The sequence below is a fragment of the Odontesthes bonariensis genome, chromosome 5 (genome assembly GCF_027942865.1).
Source record: "Odontesthes bonariensis isolate fOdoBon6 chromosome 5, fOdoBon6.hap1, whole genome shotgun sequence".
NCBI classification, from domain to species: domain Eukaryota; kingdom Metazoa; phylum Chordata; class Actinopteri; order Atheriniformes; family Atherinopsidae; genus Odontesthes; species Odontesthes bonariensis.
This window is the reverse complement of record NC_134510.1, coordinates 27,341,629-27,366,102: the sequence shown is the minus strand read 5'-3', so window position 1 is coordinate 27,366,102 and position 24,474 is coordinate 27,341,629. Positions and strand designations below refer to the sequence as shown.

Sequence of the window (24,474 nt, the reverse complement as noted above, 5' to 3'; positions counted from 1 at the left end):
ATTAAGGCCGATCTATACATGCACGACGCCAATTCATTCCCATTTCTACAAACCTTGCTGGGAAAGAGAGAAGAGCCGTTTGAAAAGTAACACAATGACTGTTACTGAGGAAGACCGTGTACCGTTTGTCAAGACGACAGAGGTGGCAATTTACAGCACGACCTATAAAGTCCGTCCCATTTGATAGGATGGGGGCACTGCCCTCATGTCAGCAGGCTAATAAAATGATGGACGCTCACAAGTGCCAAAGTCAAAGCGTTTTATTATTAAGAAAGCAGAGAATATTTCATGGGGTGCCCAAATAAACAGGGCCTGTACAGAGAGGCCAGTATAGAATTAAAGTCTGATTTCACAACTTTTATTTTCAAATCTCCAATCTAAGAGTCTCTCGAACACATCAACCATTAAATCGTTAGTTAACACTGCTTCAAAAGTCATTCTCACCCAAGCAAAGTTGTAAAATTACTATCAGGTTGGGATATTTGTTTAAACTAGATTAGGCATCTAATAAACTATATACAGACAGTATAAGGTAGTCACTCACACTTTCCAATACATCAGTATTCTCTACTCTGATTGAATCTTATCTTTCAGTGATGTCCTCATAATCTCCCATAATTTATTTTCTTAATCTCGCCCTCATACAGTCTCCTCCACAATAAACTCAATGGCATGTTGGGGTGACTGGCCCGTCTCCATCATGGTGATTTCACTTTCATCCATCGTGATGGTTGGGACAGAGATGGTTTGAGCTCCCAGAACGGAGGAAGGCAGGATGACGACCTGCGACGCTCCGTCGATTCCGCTGAGTTGATCTGATGGGATCATAACTGTCTCGGTGCCTCCTTCAGCTCCCTGCAGCACGTAAATTGTCTGTACAGTTCCAGAATCAACCTCAGTTGTGGCCAAAGATGACAGGACCTTGGCGCCCTCTAGCACTTTCTGGACCTGGGCGGCCTCAGCTGCGTGTACCACCTGCTCAACTGCTTCCGGGGGCAGGTCCCCGTGTAGCCGGAGGTGTTTATCCAGGTTGGGGCGAGAGCGAAAGGCAGCAGAGCAGTGGGGACAGGGGTAGGGCTTCTCGCCGCTGTGGGTGCGGGCGTGCTCTGTGAGGCGGGCAGCGACGCTGAAACTCTTGCCACAGATCCAGCAGCAGAAAGGCCGCAGACCAGTGTGGATCCGCTCGTGATCCTGCAGATGGGGCAGCTGGCGGAAGCGCTTCCCACAGGTGGCGCACTGGTGGAAGGATTGAGGAGGGTGGAGAAGGGGAAAAAGGGCACGGAAACAAGAGGGTGGCAAGTAAGTAAAGCTCACATGACGGCCAGCACACTAATCTGACTGATTACCACATGAGGAGGTGATACAAAAAAGATAAATGTTTATTTTAGAATCTACAGATTTGTTTCACATGAATATTTAATTAATAAAAACCTTTAAAGATATTCAACCTATTCAGATTTTAACATAAAACTAGCAAATATTTTCATGAGTGAAACCGGCAAATATTTGTCCTTTTCTGCTTCGTCGTCGGTTGATTAATACTGTCATTCAATAATCAATTACCAACTAATTATTGCAGCACAACACATGAGTGTAATCAATTACAGAGTGTGATTTGCTATACTACAAGAAATGCTGCCAAAGAGCCAGTTGAACCATTTTCTACTAATCACATCAGTAATAAAAAATTCAACAGCCGTACCTGCTCTGCCACACTGATATTTGCTCTCTGCTTGCTCACACCTGAGTGCAGAATATCAGCTACAAGCAGATCCCTCAAAACACCCGACGCACAACAAAAGGATGAGATTGAGCTTTACTTTGATTCTCACTGAGGACGCTCAGACTGAAACTGTAATACCCGATGACAGATTTGCAGTTCAAGCATGTCTGAAATATATATTCTGATCAAATTACTTCTGCACTACATATAAAGCAAGTACTTGTGCTGCTCCAGGAACACAGTGTATATTTGATATGAATTCAAATTCATCCTCATAACTGACTTTGTGTGCTCTGTGAACCTCTGTCCTTAGCCTGCCAGATAGATAAAATTCAAAGCCAAGCCACAAAGATGAAATCATTTCCTAAAAGCCGGCATGCTGAGATTTGTTCGGGTGGGTCTATAGTTGATGTCCTACCCCGTCACAAAAGCAGCAGAGAGAGAAGGAAAGAATCCCAGAATAGTAACGGGCACAGAGGGGAGCTGACAGGCCCTAAGTCAGCCCTGCCATTAATCACAGGTACACAGGGAGGGAGGAATCACCCCCAGGACACAAACTGCACAAATGGCCATGGTCTGGAACCTGAGAGACAGTCATGACTACAGGCTGCTGTAGGCAGCACTGGATCTGTTTGACATACAGACTTTAATGCCGTCTATAAGATGGCAAAATATCACACTGAGCGCTGAGAGGAACTGACTTTTTATGCAGCCACACGGACATTACACGACACTTCTTACCTCAAAGGGCCTCTCATCAGTATGTGTCCTCATGTGAACACTGAAGGTGGAATTGTAGGCAAATTCCTTGAGGCAAATCTCGCAGCGGAAGCGGGGTCGGTTTTTGGTCTTGCTGAGCGTTCCCTGGAAATGCGCCAGCACATGCTCCTCAAGGGCATTGTTGGAGGTAAATCGACGGCGGCAGGGCCTCACAGGGCATTTGAGCGGGGTCTGGCCTGTGTGGGATAGTCGATGGAGGTCAAGGCCCTCTTGGGTCATGCAACGGTGGCCGCAAAGGTCGCACTCGATCTGTGGGTGGAATTAAAAAAAAAAAAAAAAAAAGATACGTAGGAGACACACACACACAAAGGGTAATGAGATGGGGATCAGAAATGAAAGGAGTGTCTTCGTGGTCAAACTGTGACGCAGTCACAATGTCAGAGTTAGATTCCAACTGGAGGTCATCATTAAAGGTCGTTGTTGTTATTTTAGCAGGATTTTCCCTTTTAAATTAAAAAATTACTCTTTGATTTTCCGTTACCAACCTGTCCGGTGCAGCGGCCGCGGCCCTGACCCCGCCCCCGGCCGGTATTCTTCTCCTCCTCTGTAGTAGGACAACGCTGCAGGTGGATTTCCAGGATTGACTGGTTGATAAACTGGGATGAACAGTGAGGGCAAGTTGCTGGCTGCTTGTCTGTAATGGAAAAGTGTCAAGTTTTTAAAACAGGTGGTCAGACTCTCCATGTTATTATCCGATGGGCGATTTGAGCTCGGCGATTGCTAGACGCCGCGCCAACAATCGTGTAGTGGCAGGTGGTTCGCAGACAAATGGCTGGCGATGGGCGACACACGCTCATGCTGCCAGTTTTTCTTGTGTAAAATCATTTGCCTGTGTTTAATGGATGTTTAAAAAGTGAAAAGACAGAAAGAGTTCAACTGAACTAATGCATCCCAACAAATGTGGAGCATGAACTTGTGTCGTAACATCTGTTTAATCAATCAGCCACTTCACCCCTGGAAAGCGTGACTTTCAATCTATTTATATACCGGCTTTATCGTGGAAATCTACACAACATGTTGAATCCAGCTGTAATGATTTGCTGCTGTTCCCTGTGGATGTCCTGCTGACTGAACCGTATCATTTTGCCATCCTTTAACGTGTCTATATTTCTTATTTAACCATTTAAAAATGGTCAAATCTGTCCTCTTCTTTCACAAACTGAATAAAATCATCATACGCAGGAGGAGAGAAGGAGGGGTTTGTGCCATCTTAATATTGCATTGCTAGATTTAGAAACTTTAGAGACTCCTTGAGAGGGAAAAACATGTTTTTGGAACACAGCTTGGCTTTTTCTGCAGAAGAGAAACTTCATAAATGTCCATCCCTGCAGCAGACAAGGAGAGGGAATACCTCTCATCAATATATTTTTCTTCAAGATTAGACCTGGGGGCTGTTAGTTTGACCACAAGCGGTGGCAGAGAAGGAAAGAAAATGGCAGTTTTACACTTAAATGTAGCTGAAAGTATAAGGTCTGTGTTAAAAAAAGCATCAGAATGGTACATCGCTGTTCTTTGCCGTAATGTATCATGCTACCGTTAAGTTTTTTCTTTTCTTCATCACTTCTGCAGGCTACTTAAATACTTTGCCTCTGGCTCAGGTAACCTTTAGTCCTCTTGAAATGATGATGTGACATAGTCAGTTATGTTTTTTATAAAAACTAAAGCTGAACATCGGGGAAAAAGCAATAATGTTTTTTGTCATCTTCAATTTACAAAAAAAGCTTTGACCTCTCAAATGGTTTTTATTTCACATTTCTATTTTCTTCAGAGGCTCTAAAATCAAAGCATTTGTTTTAGGTGTGAATGGTTTACAAAGCATTACAATTTTTTGGGTTATTTTACACTTTTCAGTATTCAATGATGTTCTAATTGTTTAGCGGGTTAACCAAATAGTTGTTTGGGCTATAAATCATTAGAAAGCAGCAAAACCAGCTCCAGTTTGTGGAAATTTTGATATTTACAATTCATCAGCTAATTGATTCATCTCTTTATACAGCTGGTGCCCCAGTTACATTTTGGCAGAGCAAACCAAACTCTCGCTGGCTGAGAAACTGCTGACAGTAAGAGTTCATCAGTATGTCCAAAGGCCATCACGCCAATATCTTACAATCTGCTAACCATCTGCACTGTGTATCCTGTTGGGGGGGGTCCACTGCTCCCTGCTGGGACCCTCTAATTAAACCTTTAATAAGGACAAACTCGGCTTATAGCCCTGAACCGATCAATAGATCAATATCTCCCATCATCTTTCTCAGCAGACAGGCGTACCTCTGACCTCTGCTGTAGCATACTCCTCAGGCCTAACTAATGAGGTTACCACGCCAACACCCACATGATTAAGATGAGGTGTCAACATGTTGACCCAGTTCATTTACCTCCACCTTCCGCCTCCATTCTTCACAGCACACAAATCAATTGAGAGTCAGTGACTGAATGCATCAGAGGAACATTGTACATATACCATGGCTGCATGTGTATAAATAAACATAGGTCACCCAGGCAAGCCCGTGTGGTCATATATCACCGACGTAGTGATTCGGTTTACGCTGTACTGGTAAGAACATCATCTCTAATTGGTTTCCGTTACAGCGAGGCACGAGATCGGCTTTGATTTGGTTGCTTGTTCGGTTCATCGCAATTCGTCACTTTTTCCCACCGACACGGAAACACTCGTCAAAGATGAAGACAAACAAGCTCCAGCAGAGGAAAATGTGACAGATGTAAACAAAGATTTAAACACAACAGCAACAAAAAAAAAAAACTACATTCCAGTTCAGATGGCTTACATCGTTCCTGCTAAGCAAACAAAAAACAAAAACAGAGCCGACTGATCTCACCTTGATGCGTGAGGGAGTGCAGGTCCAGGTCTTTCCTGCGTTTAAACGCCTCTCCACACTCGGGGCAAGGGAAAGGGTGGCTGGTGTGGAGCAATCTGTTCAAACATACAAGGTTTTCAAGTGCTCAGAATGACACATAATCATAAGATGCGGTATGGCTTAAAGTCACAGACAACAAAAATGAGTTTAATTTCAAACAGAACACAGCCAAAGCAAACAGAATATAAAGACTCCCAAGTTCAGCCAAATTCAAGTCTCTGTTTTCACGACCACTCTAAACTTGATGGAGGATTACCAGCGAGTATGTACTTTGGTGCTCTCCATTTCAAATAAGGGGTATTAGCAGAGTGTATAACGGCTGAAGATAAAAGAACAGCAGTAAACTGGGAGGAGTCAGAGTTAGGACATGAAAGACTATATTTATCCATTGCATAACATTACTCTGTGTATAGCCTTAGGGGAGGAGAAAAGTGTTAGGTTGTATTCACCTAATGCTGCATCAAGCCTTCTTTCACAGCGTGGAGAACAAAAAAGGGGAAAGAAAAGCTGCTAATCCAGCAGTTTCTCATAATCAGAGCGGACATGGGTGATTTTTAAGTGGGGAAAAAAAAACAAGAAACAATATCCTCCCACAAATATGGCACATGTACACCTATAGGTATGAAATCCTGATGCTTTAGTTGATGTCACTGCAGAGGTATTCAGCCGCACATTTAAAAGTAGAGCAAGGTTGCAAAGGGTGGTGTGTAAGGACCGTTCATGGCCACTGTGTTCAGTGTAAAAAGGCCAGACTGCTTCTGTCATCAGTCAGAAAGACAACAGAAGTCAATATCAGGGACAGCTGAGCCTGAGCGGCAGCCTCAGTCGCAGCCAACTCTCCCCCCAGATGTTCTTTCAGGAGCAGGAGAATCATGAAAGTATGCATGCGCTCACTGGTGCTACACTGATTAATTGATTTGTCATTTTAATAATCACTGAATCGTTCAAGTGATTTGAAATGCAAATGAAAATCAACTGCAGGCTGCGAATGTGAAGAAGCTACTTCATCTTTGACAGGAGGAGGCTGAATATTGGGCAGAACAATTAACCTCTTTTCATTTCTAAATAGATTTTCTTTTGGCCTCCAACGATTATGAAAACATGAGGACAGGAGTATTATTGTGCTGCACTTTGTTTCATAATGATGTTGTTTTGACTCGCCCATCCTTTCCTTTACACCGGTGCGCTTTCTTCCCTTAACCCGACACACCAGAGATGTTCTAACACTGGAACATCTGGGTATTCATCATCGGAAAGTGTTTCGAAAGCACTTTAAAAAAAAAAAAAAAAAAAAAAGAAACCTGGCAGGTGACGAGATGAACCATCTGTTTATGGCTATGAATAAAAAAACTTTCTGCAACTAATCAGAGCAATGGAGTGAAGCTAGTTGATAAAATCATACATCTGCCAGAGTCAGGCAGGAGAAGACTAGAAAAAAACAGCCTTAATTACCTTTAAGATATATCTGATGCTAAAAGCATCTACGCTAACCTCTTAAGAAGCCATCTGGTTGATTAAAACTAGCCCACAGCCGCTGTTATAGGTCACCTGTGACACAGATACATTTTACAGTCTGGCTAGATCAATTCTTAGGCTTTTAGATCCTAAATGTTGCATGAATGAAGCTGCCTCAAAATGCAATACAACACTCTGCTAAAGGGTCAAACTTCAGCTCCACTTGTTAAGCTCAAGCCAAGATAAAGGAAAAAAAGAGACTTTGAACTACAAAAATCCATAAAGTCTAATGAGGCTTTCAAAGAAATACCTGCAGAAGGATCATAAAAGGCAGTGCGCTTTCCTTTGTCTCCAGATTGCAGTGGCGACTGCTGGTTTTGGGAGTCAATATCAAAGCAATCAAAACTGACCACCATAGGACTTGAATAACTTTTGGGACATGCTTTTACAGTCTTGCGTTAAAGTCTTAAGCCCCCCCCCCCCCCCCCCCACATTTCTTTATATTTTGCCTCCAAGCTTCCAGACTTTCTTGGAATCCTTTTAAGTGAACTCGATAAATTGTTCTCCAGGCTTCCTGAGTGAGTCTCTTGAAGTTTTCTTTGGACATTGGCTGAGTTTTCACCCATCATCAGTCTAGTCCTTGTACCTGAACATTTTCAGAGGACATTTTGTTCGTTAGGCCGATTAACACTGGCCTGTGAACAATTCAAGCATAAAAAAACGCCTAACTCAAGGGATGAACCGGTGTTATTTCTACACACAACAAATGACTTAGCAAAGAAGCTAACACAGAATTTGTTCCCATTTATTTAGCTGCAAAACTACAAAAAACGCCAAATAAAAGTATTTATACACCAACAAAGTGATTCCAAAAGAGCTGTGAGCCAAGAACTTCGCACATCAGTATCATGTGCAGTGTGTCCTTAAAAGAAAAAAGATTTTTCATGATTTTTTAAAGAAAAGGAAACCAGAATAAAAGCCAAATTACACTAGCCTGGCTGACGCGTCCACGATCTCGATGAGATGGTGGTCTGGGAACTAGGTGTGCATTTTCTCGTATTTGAGGCGTGGTTTACGAATGCCTAGAGCCGTTTATTGGGCGCTACGAATGTCTATCAAATGACGTCAGGTTCTTCCCATGCTGCTTTGCGCGCGATTCATAGCCAATTGTATCACCTATACCAGATGACGACAGAAATTCGACGAGGAAGAAGAAAAAAATGGAAAATAAAAGTAAACTTGCGCTCTAAGCTACTTAAACTGACAACAAAGTAGGCCTATATGCTATATTCTACATGAATTTTTATGTTGTAGAGTTGTGAATTTATTTTAATAATGGAGAAATTGAGCAGCCTTGCTTTGTTGTCTACAGTAGTAGATCAACCCTCATCTTACTTTGAAGCTCCCAGCTCCCAGAAGTGACGTCAACGAAGCTTTAGCAGCAGAAAAGCTATCAGGCTTGTGTTGATGATAATAATAAACTCCTGGACTATGTACAAACTTCCAAATGCATCGTTTTGTGAGTACAGACCATATTTGTACAACTGTAGAAGTTTGGTGTCATGACATGTGATTTTAGTGTGGTAATTTTGGAGATACTGCCAGGGTCCGTTAGCGCTTGTACTAAGCTATTACTCAGTAACTCAGCTGATGTTCAGCCAATATCGGAAAAACTTCGGGTGGGCTACTTGGCTGGATGTCACGGTTCAAATGACCCTAGGGTGAATCTACTCCGAAACACTTTCTAAGGCTGCATTGAACGGTAACGTTGTGTCCGCTCTACAAGCTTCGGTGTAGCGCATAGACGTTGTCATCGTCTTGCTGCCCCCCCCCCCTGTTCTGTGATTGGTTCCCAAACTCTAGCAAAAATAAGGGCGGTGGTTTCCAGGCTGACTTTGCAGTGAGAATGAAATCGAGCGCAAAGCAGCATGGGAATTCCCAGGCTAAAATTACACAAGAACCAGACTGAAAACTGATGAATCCTCCCCAGAGCCCCCAAATCCACATTATTGAAGCAGTGTGGGATCATCTTGACAGAGAACAGAACAAAGGGCAGCCAGCATCCAAAGAAGAGCTTTGAAATGTTCTTTAAGAAGCCTGGAGAACCATTCCTGAAGACCACTTAAAGAAATTACCAAAAAGCTTGTCTGAGAGGGTTCAGGCTGTGTTGAAGAATAAAGGAACTCCTATCCAATATTTACTTTCAAGGTTCGAATTGTACAAACTCTTTGCCTTATAAACTGTATTTCTATTTGTGTTTCAACATGTTTAAATCAACCGCTACACCTACTTCCAGTTTGCTGAGCCATATATGAATAAAACAGGAGTGGCTTAAGATGTTTGCACAGCACTGCATGCCAAAGTTTGTTATGATTTAAGCACAGTTGATTTAAGTTATCACATTCAAGAGGCTACGCTTAGATTTAATTTTAGAGGATTCACGTCCTCAAGAGCGTCGTCTTGCTACTACAAAAAGGTGCATCCGTTAATCTTACAATATATAAATTCACATATACACACTGCAGTTTAGACCTTCTCCTCTGCTCAGCCATGTAGAACAGGGCCACATTTGACCATCGTCCTTGGTAGTTATCATTATCATCTTCATTTATAGGGCCTCTGTCTGTCAATCATATGTGGCTCAAGGGCACCCAGACATGTCTGTGTGCTTGCTACACAGCTTAAACGTCTTACTCAAAAGTCAGACAGCTCAGCTCCAACAGCTGCTGGCGAGAGGGAGAGAGGTTATCTAAATCCCATCCTGGGTCTTTTAATTCCAACGCATTTATGTGGTAAACAGAGTTGGAAAATGATTGAATCCTGACAACCGCCTGACAAGTTTTAGTCATTTCCACCAACAGCTTTGGATAACAACGTTTGGATAATGTGAGCAGGGAATTATTACTTGTGATGGTTCAGCTGATCTTCAGTGTTGAACCGCGAAGGGCAGTTAGGACAAGCGAAGAGATGCGACGATCCCTCACTGTCCAAAGTACACATCTGTATTGAAGGACACAACAGTCAGGATGAATTTAAAAGGAAATAATAAATAGTTTTAATAAGGAGCGAAACGGCAGACACCGTACCGGTTTGCGTCCTCGTTTGCGCCGAGGCTGCATTGACGTGTGAATGAGCTGGTGTCTCTTCAGGGTGGCGGCCTGGGAGAAGTTTTTGCCACAGACGTCGCAGCAGAAGGGCTTGTTTCCTGTGTGGCTCATGCTGTGGCGCAGCAGGCTCTGGGAATTGGTGAACGACTTTGTGCACACCTTCACAACGACAATCAGGATTAGTGCCAAAGCTGTAATTGCGACAGTCTTTTTTTTTTTTTTTTTTGCAAGTAAATAGATATGTGGGCAAATTACAGATTTCGCCTTTTTTTTTTTTAACACATACCATCTGTGCTGCAAACCAACATTTTTAATCAACATTTTAATGCGTTTTTTTTGTGTTTTTTCTAACCCTTTCAAGGAATCGTGTCATTCTCTCACAGATCTGTAATTTGCCCACAGATACTAAGAGTGTGTGTGCAGTTTCCACTGTGGAAAGCCAACAGAGAACCTGTTGAATATAATGAGGCTGGAGGTTCAAACAGTGTCAGCCTCTGCTTAGAGGCATTGCATCATCACATAAAAAGGCAGCAGCACAACATAAATGATCTTTACATGAAAGCAAATCATCCCTCGGATTGAGGACGAGGACTCTTTGATTAAAGTTTGTGACTGGCACCTTGCACGTGAAGAGCTTTTCTCCGGTGTGGCTGTAGACGTGGGTGCGCAGGAAGACGCGTCGGGTGAAGGTTTTGCCACAGTAAGGGCAAACGTGGGGTAAAGGTGTTCGAGCCCAGTCCTGTAACAGCTTGGCGGGTGGAGGGTGGTTGGTGTTGTCCGAGTCTGCTGCAGTGCCTCCCTCAAACTCCTCTTTGATGCCCAAACCTTTGCTTCCTGACCACATAAAAATAAAAATAAAATGGTTTGTCAGGCATAAACTTCCATTTGTTAAAAGATATTTTTGGGGGAAAAAAATGACTTCCACTCACCTTTTAGTGCACTAGCACTCAGGATCCTGAAAGAAGGCCTGCTTCTCTTTAGGGGAGAACCAGATTCACCAGCAGGAGAGGACAGCAGTCGCTTTTTGCTCTGTGGGCTATCCTCGGGTTTAGTGATAGATGTTTCATCGCCAGTTTCAGCCTCATCTTCATACTCTGTTGCTGCTGTGAAACGGTGCAGACGCCAGTGGTACAGGTACTGAGTGGTGTTCATGAAGCTCTCCCCACAGCAGGAACAGCTGTGCAGGGGCTCAGTGAGGCCGTGCTTCTCCTTACGATGAGCGGCCATCCCTCCCTCGTCGCTGAAGCTCTGCCCACACTGGGTGCAGAAGAACAAATCGGGCTGTGTGAACATGGAGGTCAGACTGGTGGTTGAAGGTTCGGCATCGTGCTCGTCGGTCCCATTGCTCTGAACACACATTTCCTCTGGTGTCACTTCAGGAACAACAACCACTCTTTCCTCGCCCTTCTGTCGGTGCTGCTTGCGGTGATAGAGGAAGAGCGTGGTGTTAAGAAAGCTTTCTCCACACACGGAGCAGCGGTGCAGAGCCTCCTCAAAGCCGTGTTGGGTCTTGCGGTGGGCCACTAGCTCAGACACCAAGCCGAAACACGAGCCACAGTCCACGCACAACAGTACTGGTTCAGGCTTGGGTTTTTTATTCGCCCCTCTCCTCCTTGGAGACGAATCATCTGGATTAGAGGCTGAAGCGGCCGCGTCAGCATCAGAGCTTTGAGCCACCAGGGTCTGTGAACCCTCCTGCTCCTCGTGGTTACCCTCAGGTGTATGCTCCGGTTCTGGTTCAAGATGTGTGCCACCTTCAATCTGTGAGAAAGAAGACTCGTCATCCGGGTTTAAAGGTGCAGTTGGGCTCTGAGCTGAGGAGGCCTCTGGCTCGACGTGCGACTCTGCCTCCGATATGCTCTCAGAAGCATCCTGCTGGCACGCTCCTTCTTTGCGGTGTTGCTGCCATAGGTCAAGACTCTTGAAAAGTTCATCACAATCCCCACACTGATAAAGGATTCTGGGCTTGTCTGTAGACTGCCTCTCAGTTTCTGAAATCTGAACGAGTTCGCTCTGAATGTGCTGCAGAGTGGAATGTTCCACTTGTACTTCAGTCTGTGAGACTTCAATCTGCGGGACTGTGATCGTCCTGGATATATTTACTACATGCTGCTGCAAAGACAAGAGGGGAAAAGATACACAAGTCTGATCATTTTCAGCGTTTCATTTTGCTATGTTCTATTTTCATGAACAGATAAAATGACTCTTTGGTGATTTTAATCAAAGTGCAATTTCAAGTCAATTTAACCAGGGATTTTTTTTTTTTGTTATTTTTTTTTTTTCTTGCAGATGAGGGATGAGTTGAAGAACTCAGATCAATTAGAGCAGCATGAATTAAGAGCCAAGGCTCCTCTGAGAGCTCCAGCCAGCCAAGATAAGGCCTCAGCCAGGCCGATAACCATCAGATTCATCAGGGTTAAATGGGTCACTCCACAGGGTTTTACATATGCTCCCTCCATCCATTTGGATGATAAAAAGAGAACATCAAGGTTGAGGTTGAGGGAGTCGGGAGCTGCTTCAATTGCAGCAGTTCAACATGGCTCACACACTGTAGGTGTGTGGTCTGGTTGTATGTGAAGCCTTCTGATTGCAATTCCACCTTTCATTAACATGCACGGATTAATCTACGGACAAATTAGGCTGCAGCAACTGTCACCGGTTTACATTTAATAGTCCACATACGGCGCTTTGCCTGAAATCTGCGTGCCATTTATCACATTGACAAATATCCATTAGTTGGGGAAAAAAAAAAAAAAAAAAAAAAAAAAAAAAAATCATTGTGTTTTTTGGAGCTTCTGTGCGGCTCGGTTCCACGGAGCTGTTGCTCTTGTTGTAATGGGAATACCGCTGCTATCAAGAGTCCCTTTTAATTACAGCAAAGCATGTAATTAAAGAGCGAGTCGAGTGGGCAAAATAAATCCAACGGCAAAGGTAAATTGCGAATCGACTGCTGTGCCGTCCAACAGCGCCGGTTTACCGTTCAATACGCCTCGATTGTTTGGCTTTTTATGAGCGTGTCGCCATGCACAAATGTAAGAATAATGGAAAATCAAATGCAGACATTGGCTTTAATTATTTTACTAATATTATGCAAGATTTTCAAGGATTTCTGAACCAAATTTCTCTGAAATACTTCAAAACTCCAATGGTGCATCATACATTATAATCCAACCTTTCATGAACAAAACGCAGACGTAAGTTACTCTGTAGAATCATAAACTTCTTGTCATATTTGTACTTCAGTGTTACAGAGTGTAATTTTGTTTGACTTTCTGCCTTTTTGTGTACATCACTGAAAACTGGAAGAGGGCAGAAAGTCAACGTCAGTCCAGATCATGACCTGAAGTTTTGAACTCGGAGGATGAAAAACATCCCCAACAATCCCACTGAGCTAATTCTGTTCAGCGTAGCTGGCTGAGGACATGAACTGAAGGAACATTATTACACATGCACGCTACTGCATGAAAGCTACAGTCAATTTATGCACCAAAATCATTCGGGAGACCTTGATGGAACTCTTCCTCCTCGGCTCCAGCAGGCAAACTGGCAAAGTCACCGTGCAGAGTATATAAAAAACAAACCAAAAAAAAAAAAAACTTCATCCCAACCCAGCGAATTTACTCAATATAGATTTTTGCTTTGTTAAACTCTGAGAAAACAATATCAGTAAGAAGTACAAAAGAAAGTTTTGTGTCGTTCAGTGTTCTAAAAAGGAGCCACAGGGGGTCTTTTTCTGAAAATGATTCTCCCTTCTCTTATCGGTTTGCTTTCTTTTGCTGTTCTGTTATGATGAAAAATGGACTGCTTGTTAACAATAATGGTATTTCTTCCTTTGACATTGAAACGAAAGTGCTTTAAGGAGAAGCTTTCTAATCATTAGTAGCAGAGCTTCTAGCTTCCTCCCAGTGCAGCCACATTCAGACTGGGTGCATTTAAAAGAAAATAGTCTATTTTAGCCTGACTTTCAAACAATTGGGGAAACATCAGCCCATCTTTAGTCCTTTCAACATATCGGGTGCCCCAGTGCTGGTCCTCTTCACTATAACAAAAAGGTGAAGGAAATCCCAAAAATAACCATCGTGTTAAGTTTTGTCAACTGATACACTGATCACTTTAAATAAAGGAACAGCACTAATAATCAATGAGCAGTGCAGTTATAGTCCTATAAAAAAAGGAAATGCACCCTCTCTCAATTATATGGTTCCATGTATTAGGAAATAACAACAAAAAAAGTTGATAAATCTGGTCCTTACCAGAGGTCCGTTTCACGTAGCAGGTTTAGTGAAAACTCTGAGTTGGTTAACCCTGAAATGAGGGGAAACCCTGAGTTTTCCGTTTCACAGAGGGAGGTAACTCAACCCCGAGAAAGAGGGGTAACTCTAGCCTGTTTCACAAAGAGAGGTAACTTAACCTCACGGTCAGTTACCGGAGTAACAGACTCTCTGAACCTAACCTGGTCGGGACCAGGTTTTATTCAAGAAACCTTGAGTTTCTCTCTGTCTCCGCCCTCTTTCAGCCACACACGCCATTTGATTTCCTCATTCATTCAGTCAGCAGAGCGAGTTCTTCTACTTCTAGAAGTCCATTAGGCACAGTAGGAGGCAACTTTTTTCACGAACATGTCCTTTTGACAACGATCCCGTGGATGAAGGTGCAGCATTATTACGCAGAGAAATAAATATTCGTCGGAGATGGTTATCAGACCGCGCATAGATTTTTGCATTTACAGACAATTATCTTTTTGAGCGGCACCATCAGAATGTGTTGGGACAAAAGAAAAAAAAGACATAAAAGACAAATAAATATTTGTATGAATAGGCTTAAAAAAGACATATATAGGCCTATTATATTTTATAAAGGCACTCGTGTCTTGGGGGTGGATTCCCTCCGGGGATTCCCTCAGCCACTGGCCTCCCGTTAGAGGTGGTGGCCACCACCCGTTTTACGGGCATCTGCCTTCTTTCTGTTGGCTCAGTAGAAGTCTGTGTTAGTTTAAATAGGCTTAATTATTTAACAGAACATGATATAGATGATGACTCTAAATTGTCCTTCGGAGTGACTGTGAGTGTGTATGGTTGTTTGTCTCGTTTGTCTCTATGTGGCCCTGTGATGGACTGGCGGCCTGTCCAGGGTGTACCCCGCCTCTTGCCCATTGACTGCTTGGATAGGCTCCAGCCCCCCCGCGACCCGACTGACGGATTCAGCGGTGTATAGATAATGGATGGATGGATGATATAGATGAGAAGACATAGTTTATGTGTGTGAAAACAGCATTATGTTGGGAATAAAATAACTGCACAGTCAAATAGCCACTTAATATTTATTTTACAGTGTAAAACATGATCAAAATGACCTCCATGCCGAGGTCTCACCTGTTTGAACAATGTTTTTATATTTCATCTTAAACTGCTGCCAAGTGCGCTTCTCCCCCGCGGGATTGCACCTAAATGAAATAAATGAATGGGCTACCATTCAAGCAGTTTCCCTGTAATATTATTGTGATTGCAAAGGACTACATTTAAACTTACACTTTTGCTGCTGCAGCAGTGTTGCACTTATTTCTAAAAACGTATTGAAACTCGCCTTATGAGCGCATTAAGATTTCCAATTCGAGGTTGGTGAAAAACGTAGCCCCTCCTCTTCCCCGTTGCCAAGGTGACTCGTCGAATCGGGGCTCCATTGATGCTGGCTTTTTAAAGTTGTGGTGCACGCGCTAAACTCAAGGTGAACTTACTCAGAGTTGATTAACCTCACTCAAATCAGCGTTTCTGGAACCGAAAACTCAGAGTTTTCTATCTCAGAGTAGATCAACTCAGAGATCAGGAATAGACTCAGAGTTGGTTGAACCTGCTTTGTGAAACGGACCCCAGGTCTTAAAATGATGTAAATACAACCTCTGATGAACAACAACATGATATGTTACACATTGTCATGATTTAATCAACGAAAACTAAACCAAAACGTGGCATTTTTCTATTCTCATGGCTGCATAAGACGCTTCCACCCTGAAACCAAACACTCGGACCAGTCTTTTGTCACTCAATAATGCTTTTCACACTGTGCAAGAGAAATCCGTAGGCTATGTTACCTTACAGCTCTTGGGTGTTAACATGGATTTATCAGCAGAGTGCCACTTTGCCGCCATATAATGTCGCCACGATTCTCACGGAAAGTTTTTAAGTGACTTGACAGTGTGACCTCAACCTCCTCAACTGTTTTAGAAGAAGTACAATATCAGAGATGTTCGCGTTTGGGTTTTTTTTTAGTGTTAATTTCACAATTGTGTTAATTTGATTCAACCAAATATTATGTCATACAGATGACAAAACAGAATCCATGATCATGGTTTTAGTCAGACAATGTACAGCCAAATATGGAACGGCATTACTATGTCATGTTTGTTGATGCTCAAGTTCAAGTAGAATAAGATACCAGAAACAAACAAAAAAAAACACTTTTACCATGAATTAACAAAATGGGGAACAAAAGGGCCCGAGCTCAGAGCTTTATCCAAACTGTTCGTTTAACAAGTGGCCTCACGAAACATTTAGACTTGCTGATGCAAAACGAACGTGTCATGACACTATTGAGTGGTGCACGATAGTGTCAAAGTTCAGTTTGTTTGTTACTGTAAAGGTTATGAAGCTTCTTCACAGCTTATGTTTAGCTGCAGGATACAAAAACACGACAAAATGAAAATTAGCAGAAGACGCGTCAGGCTGAGCAACGGCTCTCGTGTAAAACAAACCGTCATCATCAGTCAGAGACACGGGGAGCTGCTAATTGTACAGCACAGACTAAATAGCAGCACTCCACCAAGAAAGCAGTGTGAACTGTGTCTATTAACAGCGCACGCTAGAAATTACCATAAAAATGCAATGAAAGTTTATCATTGACTAAGACTGGCTGGATTTCAACATAGCTGACTGTAACTGGAGTCTGGCTGATCTGTTTATTCAATTTGTAAAGAAATGATCCGCAGCAGGATGGTTCACATCCATCACCCAGCGACACGGACAGTAAAGTCACAGCCACGCTGTCATAAGTAAGTCACAGGTGAGGTGGTTGGTATTAACTGGAAAGGACAGTGGTGGGTTTATAAAGTGTACTGAATGAGACAAATGTCACTGAACACAGCTAGCACCAATGGCAGAACCCCTGCTGCATCTGCTAACACCCGCAAGGAAAACAATTACTCTAGAACAGACTCCTACGTACAACATAAACATGTATCCAACATAGTGCAACATTAATTCAAATCCGGTTTAATGTGTAAAGTCTCAAAAAGCTGCGTTTATATTCAAACTAACATGTCACATGGATTGTTTTGTACTTGTATGCTTTTATTAAGCACAGGAAAATGTAAAAGTTAAAAGGCACATTAACTTACTACAGAGTGCGTACAGAGCGATGTTTGTCACTGTCCGACCTGACGGCAACTTAACATGACGAGTGGGCTGAAAAAGACCCCCAAAGGGGTCTGAAGGGGTCCGACAGAGTCGACGGTGCATAACACGCTGAAAGAGAGACGGACTCCCGAGACGTATGATGGCTGTCAGCTTAGTGTAGAAAAGCCCTTCCACTCTACAGTCTCCGTGGGTGTTTTTAAAATAAAAATTGCATCGATGTAATTCGCTGATTGTGTTTAGTACTGAAAAAGTGGACTTAATGGCTGCTAAGATATATTACTAACTGATCAATTTTCTCAGTTTGTTTGCCACTGGCCATCATTTTGGACGGCAAGTTCCTCACCATGAGTGAAGATAGAGCTAGCGCCGTATTTCTATGTTTTGGTGTAATGTGTGTGCACGACTGTATGTACAGGGAGCCGAAAACTAAAGAAAATGTACAAAACTTCTAGTGTAAGCTGTTCAACTTGTCCAAATGTTCTGATGATAATCAGAATAAAGAGAAGACACACGCAGTCGATTAAACTTAAAACACAAAAAAAGAAAAAAAACACAAAACTTGTGTTTCTGATTCGAGAACAGAAAGAAAACCTAAAGAGAAAATGTTCAGGCTGGGCAGAATGTGCTCCTTAAGAACTAAATCTCTTAAAAAAGCTAATCTGACTTGTTTATTGAACAATTATGAGCTCTGCATTGATTTGAGAAATTAAGAGCAATTCTTTTACATTGATGTCACATTACGTAGACAGAAATTATGATAGCTAATGCAGGGTACGCTTGCAATTAGCCCACTTACGGCAAAGCGTGCGCCAAGAAGACATAAGGTACGCGGGTTTTATAGTGTTTCTCCTGCTGATTCATCTTTGAGAACGCCAACGAGTGATCCATCAGGAGAAAGAGCGGCACTGACTTAAGCATTTCTCATGCCCCTCTTCCTGCTGGCAACTCAGGATGCAATCTGTCTGTCAGGAGTGTCATTGTGCTTTATAGACGTGTGTTGAAGACAGTAAAGGATGGAAAACCGGGCATAAGCTCAGACAGCCATGCCCTGCTGCTAAACGAGAGCCAAAGACTGCTTTAACCCCGAGGGCTTTCTGAAGCTGTCATGGAAAAGGAAAAAGAATAAAGTGCCAGCTAGATCACAAGACTGAGCTCAATATGTCAAAGTTAAACTGAAAAACTAATTTTACAACTTTGAAACTGCAGTTAGTCTAAGTTATTAGTTTTTGGTGGAACTGAATGTGCTCCAAAATAAGTCTTCCTATATGGAGCACATCAGACAAAAATACAGTCTGAATGAATCATGTAAGAATCTAAAATGCAAATGCAGTCAAACAATGGATTTACACAACTGAAAAAGCAGGATTCAGAGAAGAGACACTAGAATAACATCGCACAATCTCGCCCACACAAGCAAAAAGAATATGATGATCCCCCAAATCATAAAACAGATTGTTCATTATAACTGAAGCATGAGGAACATTCTGGTGATTCATCTGACCTCGACGGAGATCATGTAAATGTGGCACCGCAAACCTCAATCTGGTCTGGACATTTATCATGCACTTCTCTTCTGCTCCCAATCTTTTTTGCCTTCTCCTTCTGTGACTCAACCAACTAATGCCCAAACAACAAGAAGCAGTACTTTCTCAGATTTCTTCCTCCATGTTTCTACTAAATTGCACCATGCGGTTTCTCCATTAAGCCACCTTGTTCGCTCCGATTTGAACTCTTGTAAACCCAGCTCGTTCAACGCCTGATATGTTGAAAAGCTTATTCAAAATATCGCAACTTGTTTGCTGCGTGCTCTTAAAGGGATAATCCGGAGTAAAATGCACTTTAGATCAATTTACGGGATGTTGTGAGTACATACGTTGAGTTGACATCAAAATCATGTCATTCGGATGTGTTTTGAGAATTTCTATTTGACTGTTTTTAGCCAAAAGTCATTAGCCTGGAAGTGAATGGGGCAAATCATGTCACCGCTACAAAACGCTATTTTAATACCTCTTCTAGAGCTCCAAACAACATAACACTTACGTGGTAGTGAGTAGAGGGTCCCTAAAGCCAAACCGAAGTGTCCCGAGGTCTTCATGTGGTCGGATATAGAGTCCAGAATGAATTTAATCAAACCAACCTTTCCGGAAATGTGTCTGCTGCAGCTGCCTATACAGACCGTGGTGAAGTTGGTTTGATATTGGATATTCAACAGATATTCACAATAAGGAAATAAGGTGTCTTTTTTTTCAAACCAATATCAAACCAACTTCACCACGGTCTTAAGCGGCAGCTGCAGCAGACACATTTCCGGAAAGGTACTGGCTTGATTAAATTCATTCTGGACTCTCTATCCGACCACATGAAGACCTCGGGACACTTCGGTTTGGCTTTAGGGACCCTCTACTCACTACCACGTAAGTGTTATGTTGTTTGGAGCTGTAGAAGAGGTATAAAAATAGCGTTTTGTAGCGGTGACATGATTTGCCCCATTCACTTCCAGGCTAATGACTTTTGGCTAAAAACAGTCAAATAGAAATTCTCAAAACACATCCGAATGACATGATTTTGATGTCAACTCAACGTATGTACTCACAACATCCCGTAAATTGATCTAAAGTGCATTTTACTCCGGATTATCCCTTTAAATGTAAGGTGATGTAAGAATCCCTCCACTTTCAGCACAGCCACACGTGTTACACCTGTTTGCCTCATTAGTGACTCATTACTCCGATAAACAATGTGCTAATGTGTTATTCTGCAATTATGCGAGGCAGAGAGCAGGATCATGCAAACTGAAATTTGAATTATCTGCCGGCCTTAATACACAGCTATTTTCAGCTTATTATGGTAAACAGGGGTCTGAAAAATGGTCTGTGAATGCCTTCCAAATTTCTGCGTCTCATATGTTTATCTGTATATTGTGTTCAAATGTGTGTGTGGTACTAATGAAAAATGGGAATTTGTCTGGATTAAGAAAAAATAAAACCAAGTTTATAACAGCATGGTAATTGACATCTGAATCAGTGTTCCAAAAAAATAAATAAAAATAAATAAAAAAAGAAATTCAAACAAAAAGGTAGAGCAAGAGAAAATCTCTCTTGATAACTGACTGTGTATGTTACTTCAGCCCAGACTGGCAAAAAGAGATGTTTCTCACCTCTATCAGCCTTCGGCTTTCCCCACAAAAGGATTCAAGTCAATGACAGGCAAAAATATTTTGTTCCACAGAGAAAATTTCTGAACTCACGTTTAAAATCACAGCAGCCACATGACGGGCTTTTCAATTACCGCCAAACTAAATCAGAACGTACATGGCCAGAAAACTGACTCGTCAAAAAGTTGGACGACTGTAATTGGCAAATAACTGTGAGTGCATTCCTCATCTCCCTCTATACCCCCAAACATAGAAAGTTCCCCTTCTTTAGTGATGCTTTAAAGCCGCCTTCATTTTAAAAACATACTTTAGTGTCAGTAACCTTTGGCTTATGAAGCTTTGTCATGTCAAGAAAAAATTACAACACAAAAATACATCATTGTTGGCGTGTATCACACCTAATTCTTCCTCCCCAGTAATCTCTCTTTCAAATAAGACACAATGGTTATTCTGTGATAAACAGTGTGATGTCAAGGCTCTTCTAAATCAGATATTAATACGCGGCGACACCTTGAAATGAGACGGTAAATAATTACAAACAACTCAATGTTAAGTGCTAAAATGATTAACTCAGCAAGGTCACTGTTACTATAATGAGCAGCAGAGCCTTGTCAACTTATGACTAAAGATGCATTGTTCACCTCAATGTCATTCTCCTGATGTGGTTCGGGGGTAATTTAGTGATTGTTGAGTTGATCATTTCATGGCGCTCTGCCATGAAAGTAAGGCTCATTCCCCTTTTCCATTCCCCAACGCGACAAAATGGGGAAAGTGATGCATGTGCGAGTGCTTACCTGTGTCTGCAGCACAGGAATAGAGACAGCAGTGGCCCCAGATGTGCCCGATTGTTCCTCTTCAGCAGTGCATGTCAACTGGTGCTTGAGGACCTCCTCCAGGGTGTTAAACTCCTGGTAGCAGGGGAAGCACATGTACACTGACGAACTCTCCATGACTGCCGGGGAATCAGAAATCAAACACATTTCATGAGAAATGCAGCAATAAAAAGTGATTTAGATAAAGGTGGAATATTTCACTAAACCAATGCATGCTTTGAATATGTGAGCAAGATCACAACGTGAGCCTTGTACAAATGCTACAAATGCAATACATTTTAAGTCAGGCTGTGAATATTGCCCTCTCCTGATGAAAGGAAGTGTCTGCATATATTATCGAGGCAGCTTGGACACGAGTGCCAAGATTCTCTGAAGTTGCCAAGATGACTCATCATGAGCTGAGCCTTGGCTAATTGTTATTTTGACCATGCAGGTTACAGCTCGGGTGGAGACCTCGCAGAGACTCTTTCTCTCTGCCATTTCATGGCCTGAGCTGATGTTTAGCTCCAACATCAATTGTATTGTAATTGGACCCAGTGGAGGTGCAGTCTGGCACATGCTGCAGCTGAGTGTAACTATAATCAAAACACAATCTCCCCAATCCTTTCCACTCACTGGATACCAATCAGACCTCACACTGAAAAAAAGCAATCAAAGACGACTCTGTATAAAGGCCATCGATACCAGACACAATCTAGCTTGTAAATCTAATGGGTAAACAATTATACAACATAAATGATGAAGCTTGCAATATTCTCAGCCATTTTTTTTTTTGCTAAAAAGAAAAACTAATTGAGGGATAAATAACTGCTACAACAAGAGTCCCCCCTCTTTACATTTCAACTTCCCCAGGCTAGTTGGAGCCGTCCCAGAATTAGATCCAAATGCAAATTTAAATCTTTGAAAATGTTTATTCATTTATTACTCAGAGCTGCCACCACAGAGAAATTCTTGATTTAGTTGTATATTTCTTTTAATTTGTGGTTTCTTTATAATGCTTGCCATAAAACCAAAATCTGCCCACAGCAATGCTGTTTTGTTTGGCTATACAACTGAACCCATGACCTCAATGTCAACCGATGCTCACCATTAAGCAGCTGGTTACATATAAACAGTTTGTACTGTTAAACCTCACAAAAAAAAAAAAAAAAACGAATCAAAGCAGAAGGAGGGTTTGCAAATGTGGAGAACATAGAAACACTGACTGAATATGACATCTATGAGCAAATGCAAAACAATTGAAGAGAAGATTCAAGTCTGGTCATTGTTTCAATCAGGTTTTAATGTATTAAATGTGATAGTTCTGAGGAAGTGTCACCTAGTAGTGCAGTGTTATGGCTCACTGATATGCATGTAAAAATGTTTTGAACGATTCTATAAGGAATGCGTCTTAATGTGCATTTATTCTACTGGCAACACTTTTTCAAGGAATTCATTAATTGTCTTTGCTTTAAAATGACTTGATGGTTTTAAGCATAGAGATTATAAAAACACACAAATAAAACTATACTCCCATCATGGGATATAAACAATAATGGCCCTCTGTTGCTCTTGAAACTGTTTGTACGTGACTGCTACACTAATCCAACAACAAATAACAAAGTGAGAAGTGGTCTGCAACTTAATTTATCTATTAACCAGGACTATAAGCATACATTTTACCCCAAACAATTCACTATTATAAAGACGTTGACTTTAACGATGAGCTAAACGCAATGAATGTGATTAATGGACGTTGATCCTAAGCTAGCTAACAGCTTTTGCTGTAGGGGAAATGTCACTAAGCTGTTGCGTCATACGTGGACAAAGGGGAAAAACTTCAAATCCGACACATTTCATAACATTACAGGTAAAAAGCAAGCTTCGTGGGTGATGTGCTGGTTACGGGCAACAGCTTGCGAGTACGCAAGCCATAATGTAAGCTAGATGAAGCTAACTGTTAGCTGCTGGCGAGACAGCGGCTTTATCTCTGTAGACTACAGTGTTGCTAACATGTAACGATGGCCATCTTTTTAACGTGGTCCCCGGCGTGGCAGCCACATTCTTTGCTAGCCTATAAGCAAATAAATCAAACTACACTTCTCTCTTCAATTGCGGGAGTCGAAGCAACGTTGGGTAGTGACTACACCCGTTTAACCACTTGGACCAGTGGTGCTTACTTTCTGATAGCAAGGAGAAGAAGAAGAAAAGACTCAAGAAGGAGGGCGGGATGCGCTTCTTCGTTGGTAAAATGGCGGCGACAGACTAAAAGTTAACATTAGCTGTCTCCCCCCGTTGAAATCCTCCATACGTAAATGTCACTGTACAGTATTTCACCGAAATAGAGGCAATAGTGTAAAATAAGTAAAAAATACATCAACAAAACTCACCGCAGTCATACGTTACTGGTCGAGGAGGAAATAGGACAACTTCGGTTTTTTCTGCATGTTAGAAGGCTCGATCTGATTGGCTGAATCTGTCATTCCTTAGACCAATAGTGTTCGACTACACAAAACACAGAGAATTTGTAGTCCAAAAGCGCGCGAGCTGCAACGGCAGTGCAGGCAGAGACGCTCAGGGGTGATATTGGGAAAATTAACAATCTTAACGAGTCACGGTCTCAGCCAGGCGTTTCAGTGAAGTCAGTGACTCATGACGAATTAATAGACAGAAGATAACTGAAGGCAGCTGAGCACCTACAAAGATACATAACACCACTTCAAGGAGACGCAAAGAACTTCAGTGACACATAGATTCTTCAATGAAACACAAAACTGCATCGACAAAGGCCAGAAGAATATTAGAGACATTTCAACACTAAATAGATTATAAAAAAGACCCAAACCAATAACGATAATACATAAAATTACCAGAAAGCTGCAAAGTGAATACAGAGAAATAGCGACGGGAGGACAACTTGACCCTATAATTGATCCTCTAATTGTGTGATAATCTGTCCGTGATAAGTCTTCCAGTCCTTCCAAAGTCTGATTCTGCCAGAGGTTTCTTCCTGTTAAAAGGGGAGTTTTTTTTCTTTCCACCAGCACTTCATGCTGACTCAGGACAGGGGATTTAATCAAAGAGTTATTCATTGTAATCTGTTGATTTTCTTAGTTAGGCAACTTTTTCTTTTTAATTGATATTGTATGAATTAGACT

At 42.0% G+C, this 24,474-nt stretch overlaps 1 protein-coding gene across 1 annotated transcript; it reads right to left on the bottom strand.

Moving 5' to 3' along the window:
- Positions 1–245: 245 nt before the first annotated feature.
- Positions 246–23,777, bottom strand: znf574 (zinc finger protein 574). Its single transcript, XM_075465909.1, has 10 exons — positions 23,707–23,777; positions 21,299–21,456; positions 10,871–12,053; positions 10,561–10,775; positions 9,921–10,100; positions 9,740–9,834; positions 5,341–5,435; positions 2,989–3,137; positions 2,465–2,752; positions 246–1,236 (listed from the first exon to the last, which is right to left on the bottom strand). The coding sequence occupies exons 2-10, from the start codon at positions 21,452–21,454 to the stop codon at positions 640–642; spliced, it is 2,958 nt and encodes a 985-aa protein (XP_075322024.1). The 5' UTR covers positions 21,455–21,456; positions 23,707–23,777; the 3' UTR covers positions 246–639.
- Positions 23,778–24,474: the final 697 nt, after the last annotated feature.

Bases quoted from the DNA above. Each gene is read 5' to 3' on its own strand.
- znf574 (XM_075465909.1), bottom strand. From the start codon at position 21,454: ATGGAGAGTTCGTCAGTGTACATGTGCTTCCCCTGCTACCAGGAGTTT. The intron at 12,054-21,298 runs GTAAGCACTCGC...TTGTCTTTGCAG, and splicing joins TTCCTGTGCTGCAGACACAG to CAGCATGTAGTAAATATATC. The intron at 2,753-2,988 runs GTTGGTAACGGA...TTCCACCCACAG, and splicing joins GCGGCCGCTGCACCGGACAG to ATCGAGTGCGACCTTTGCGG.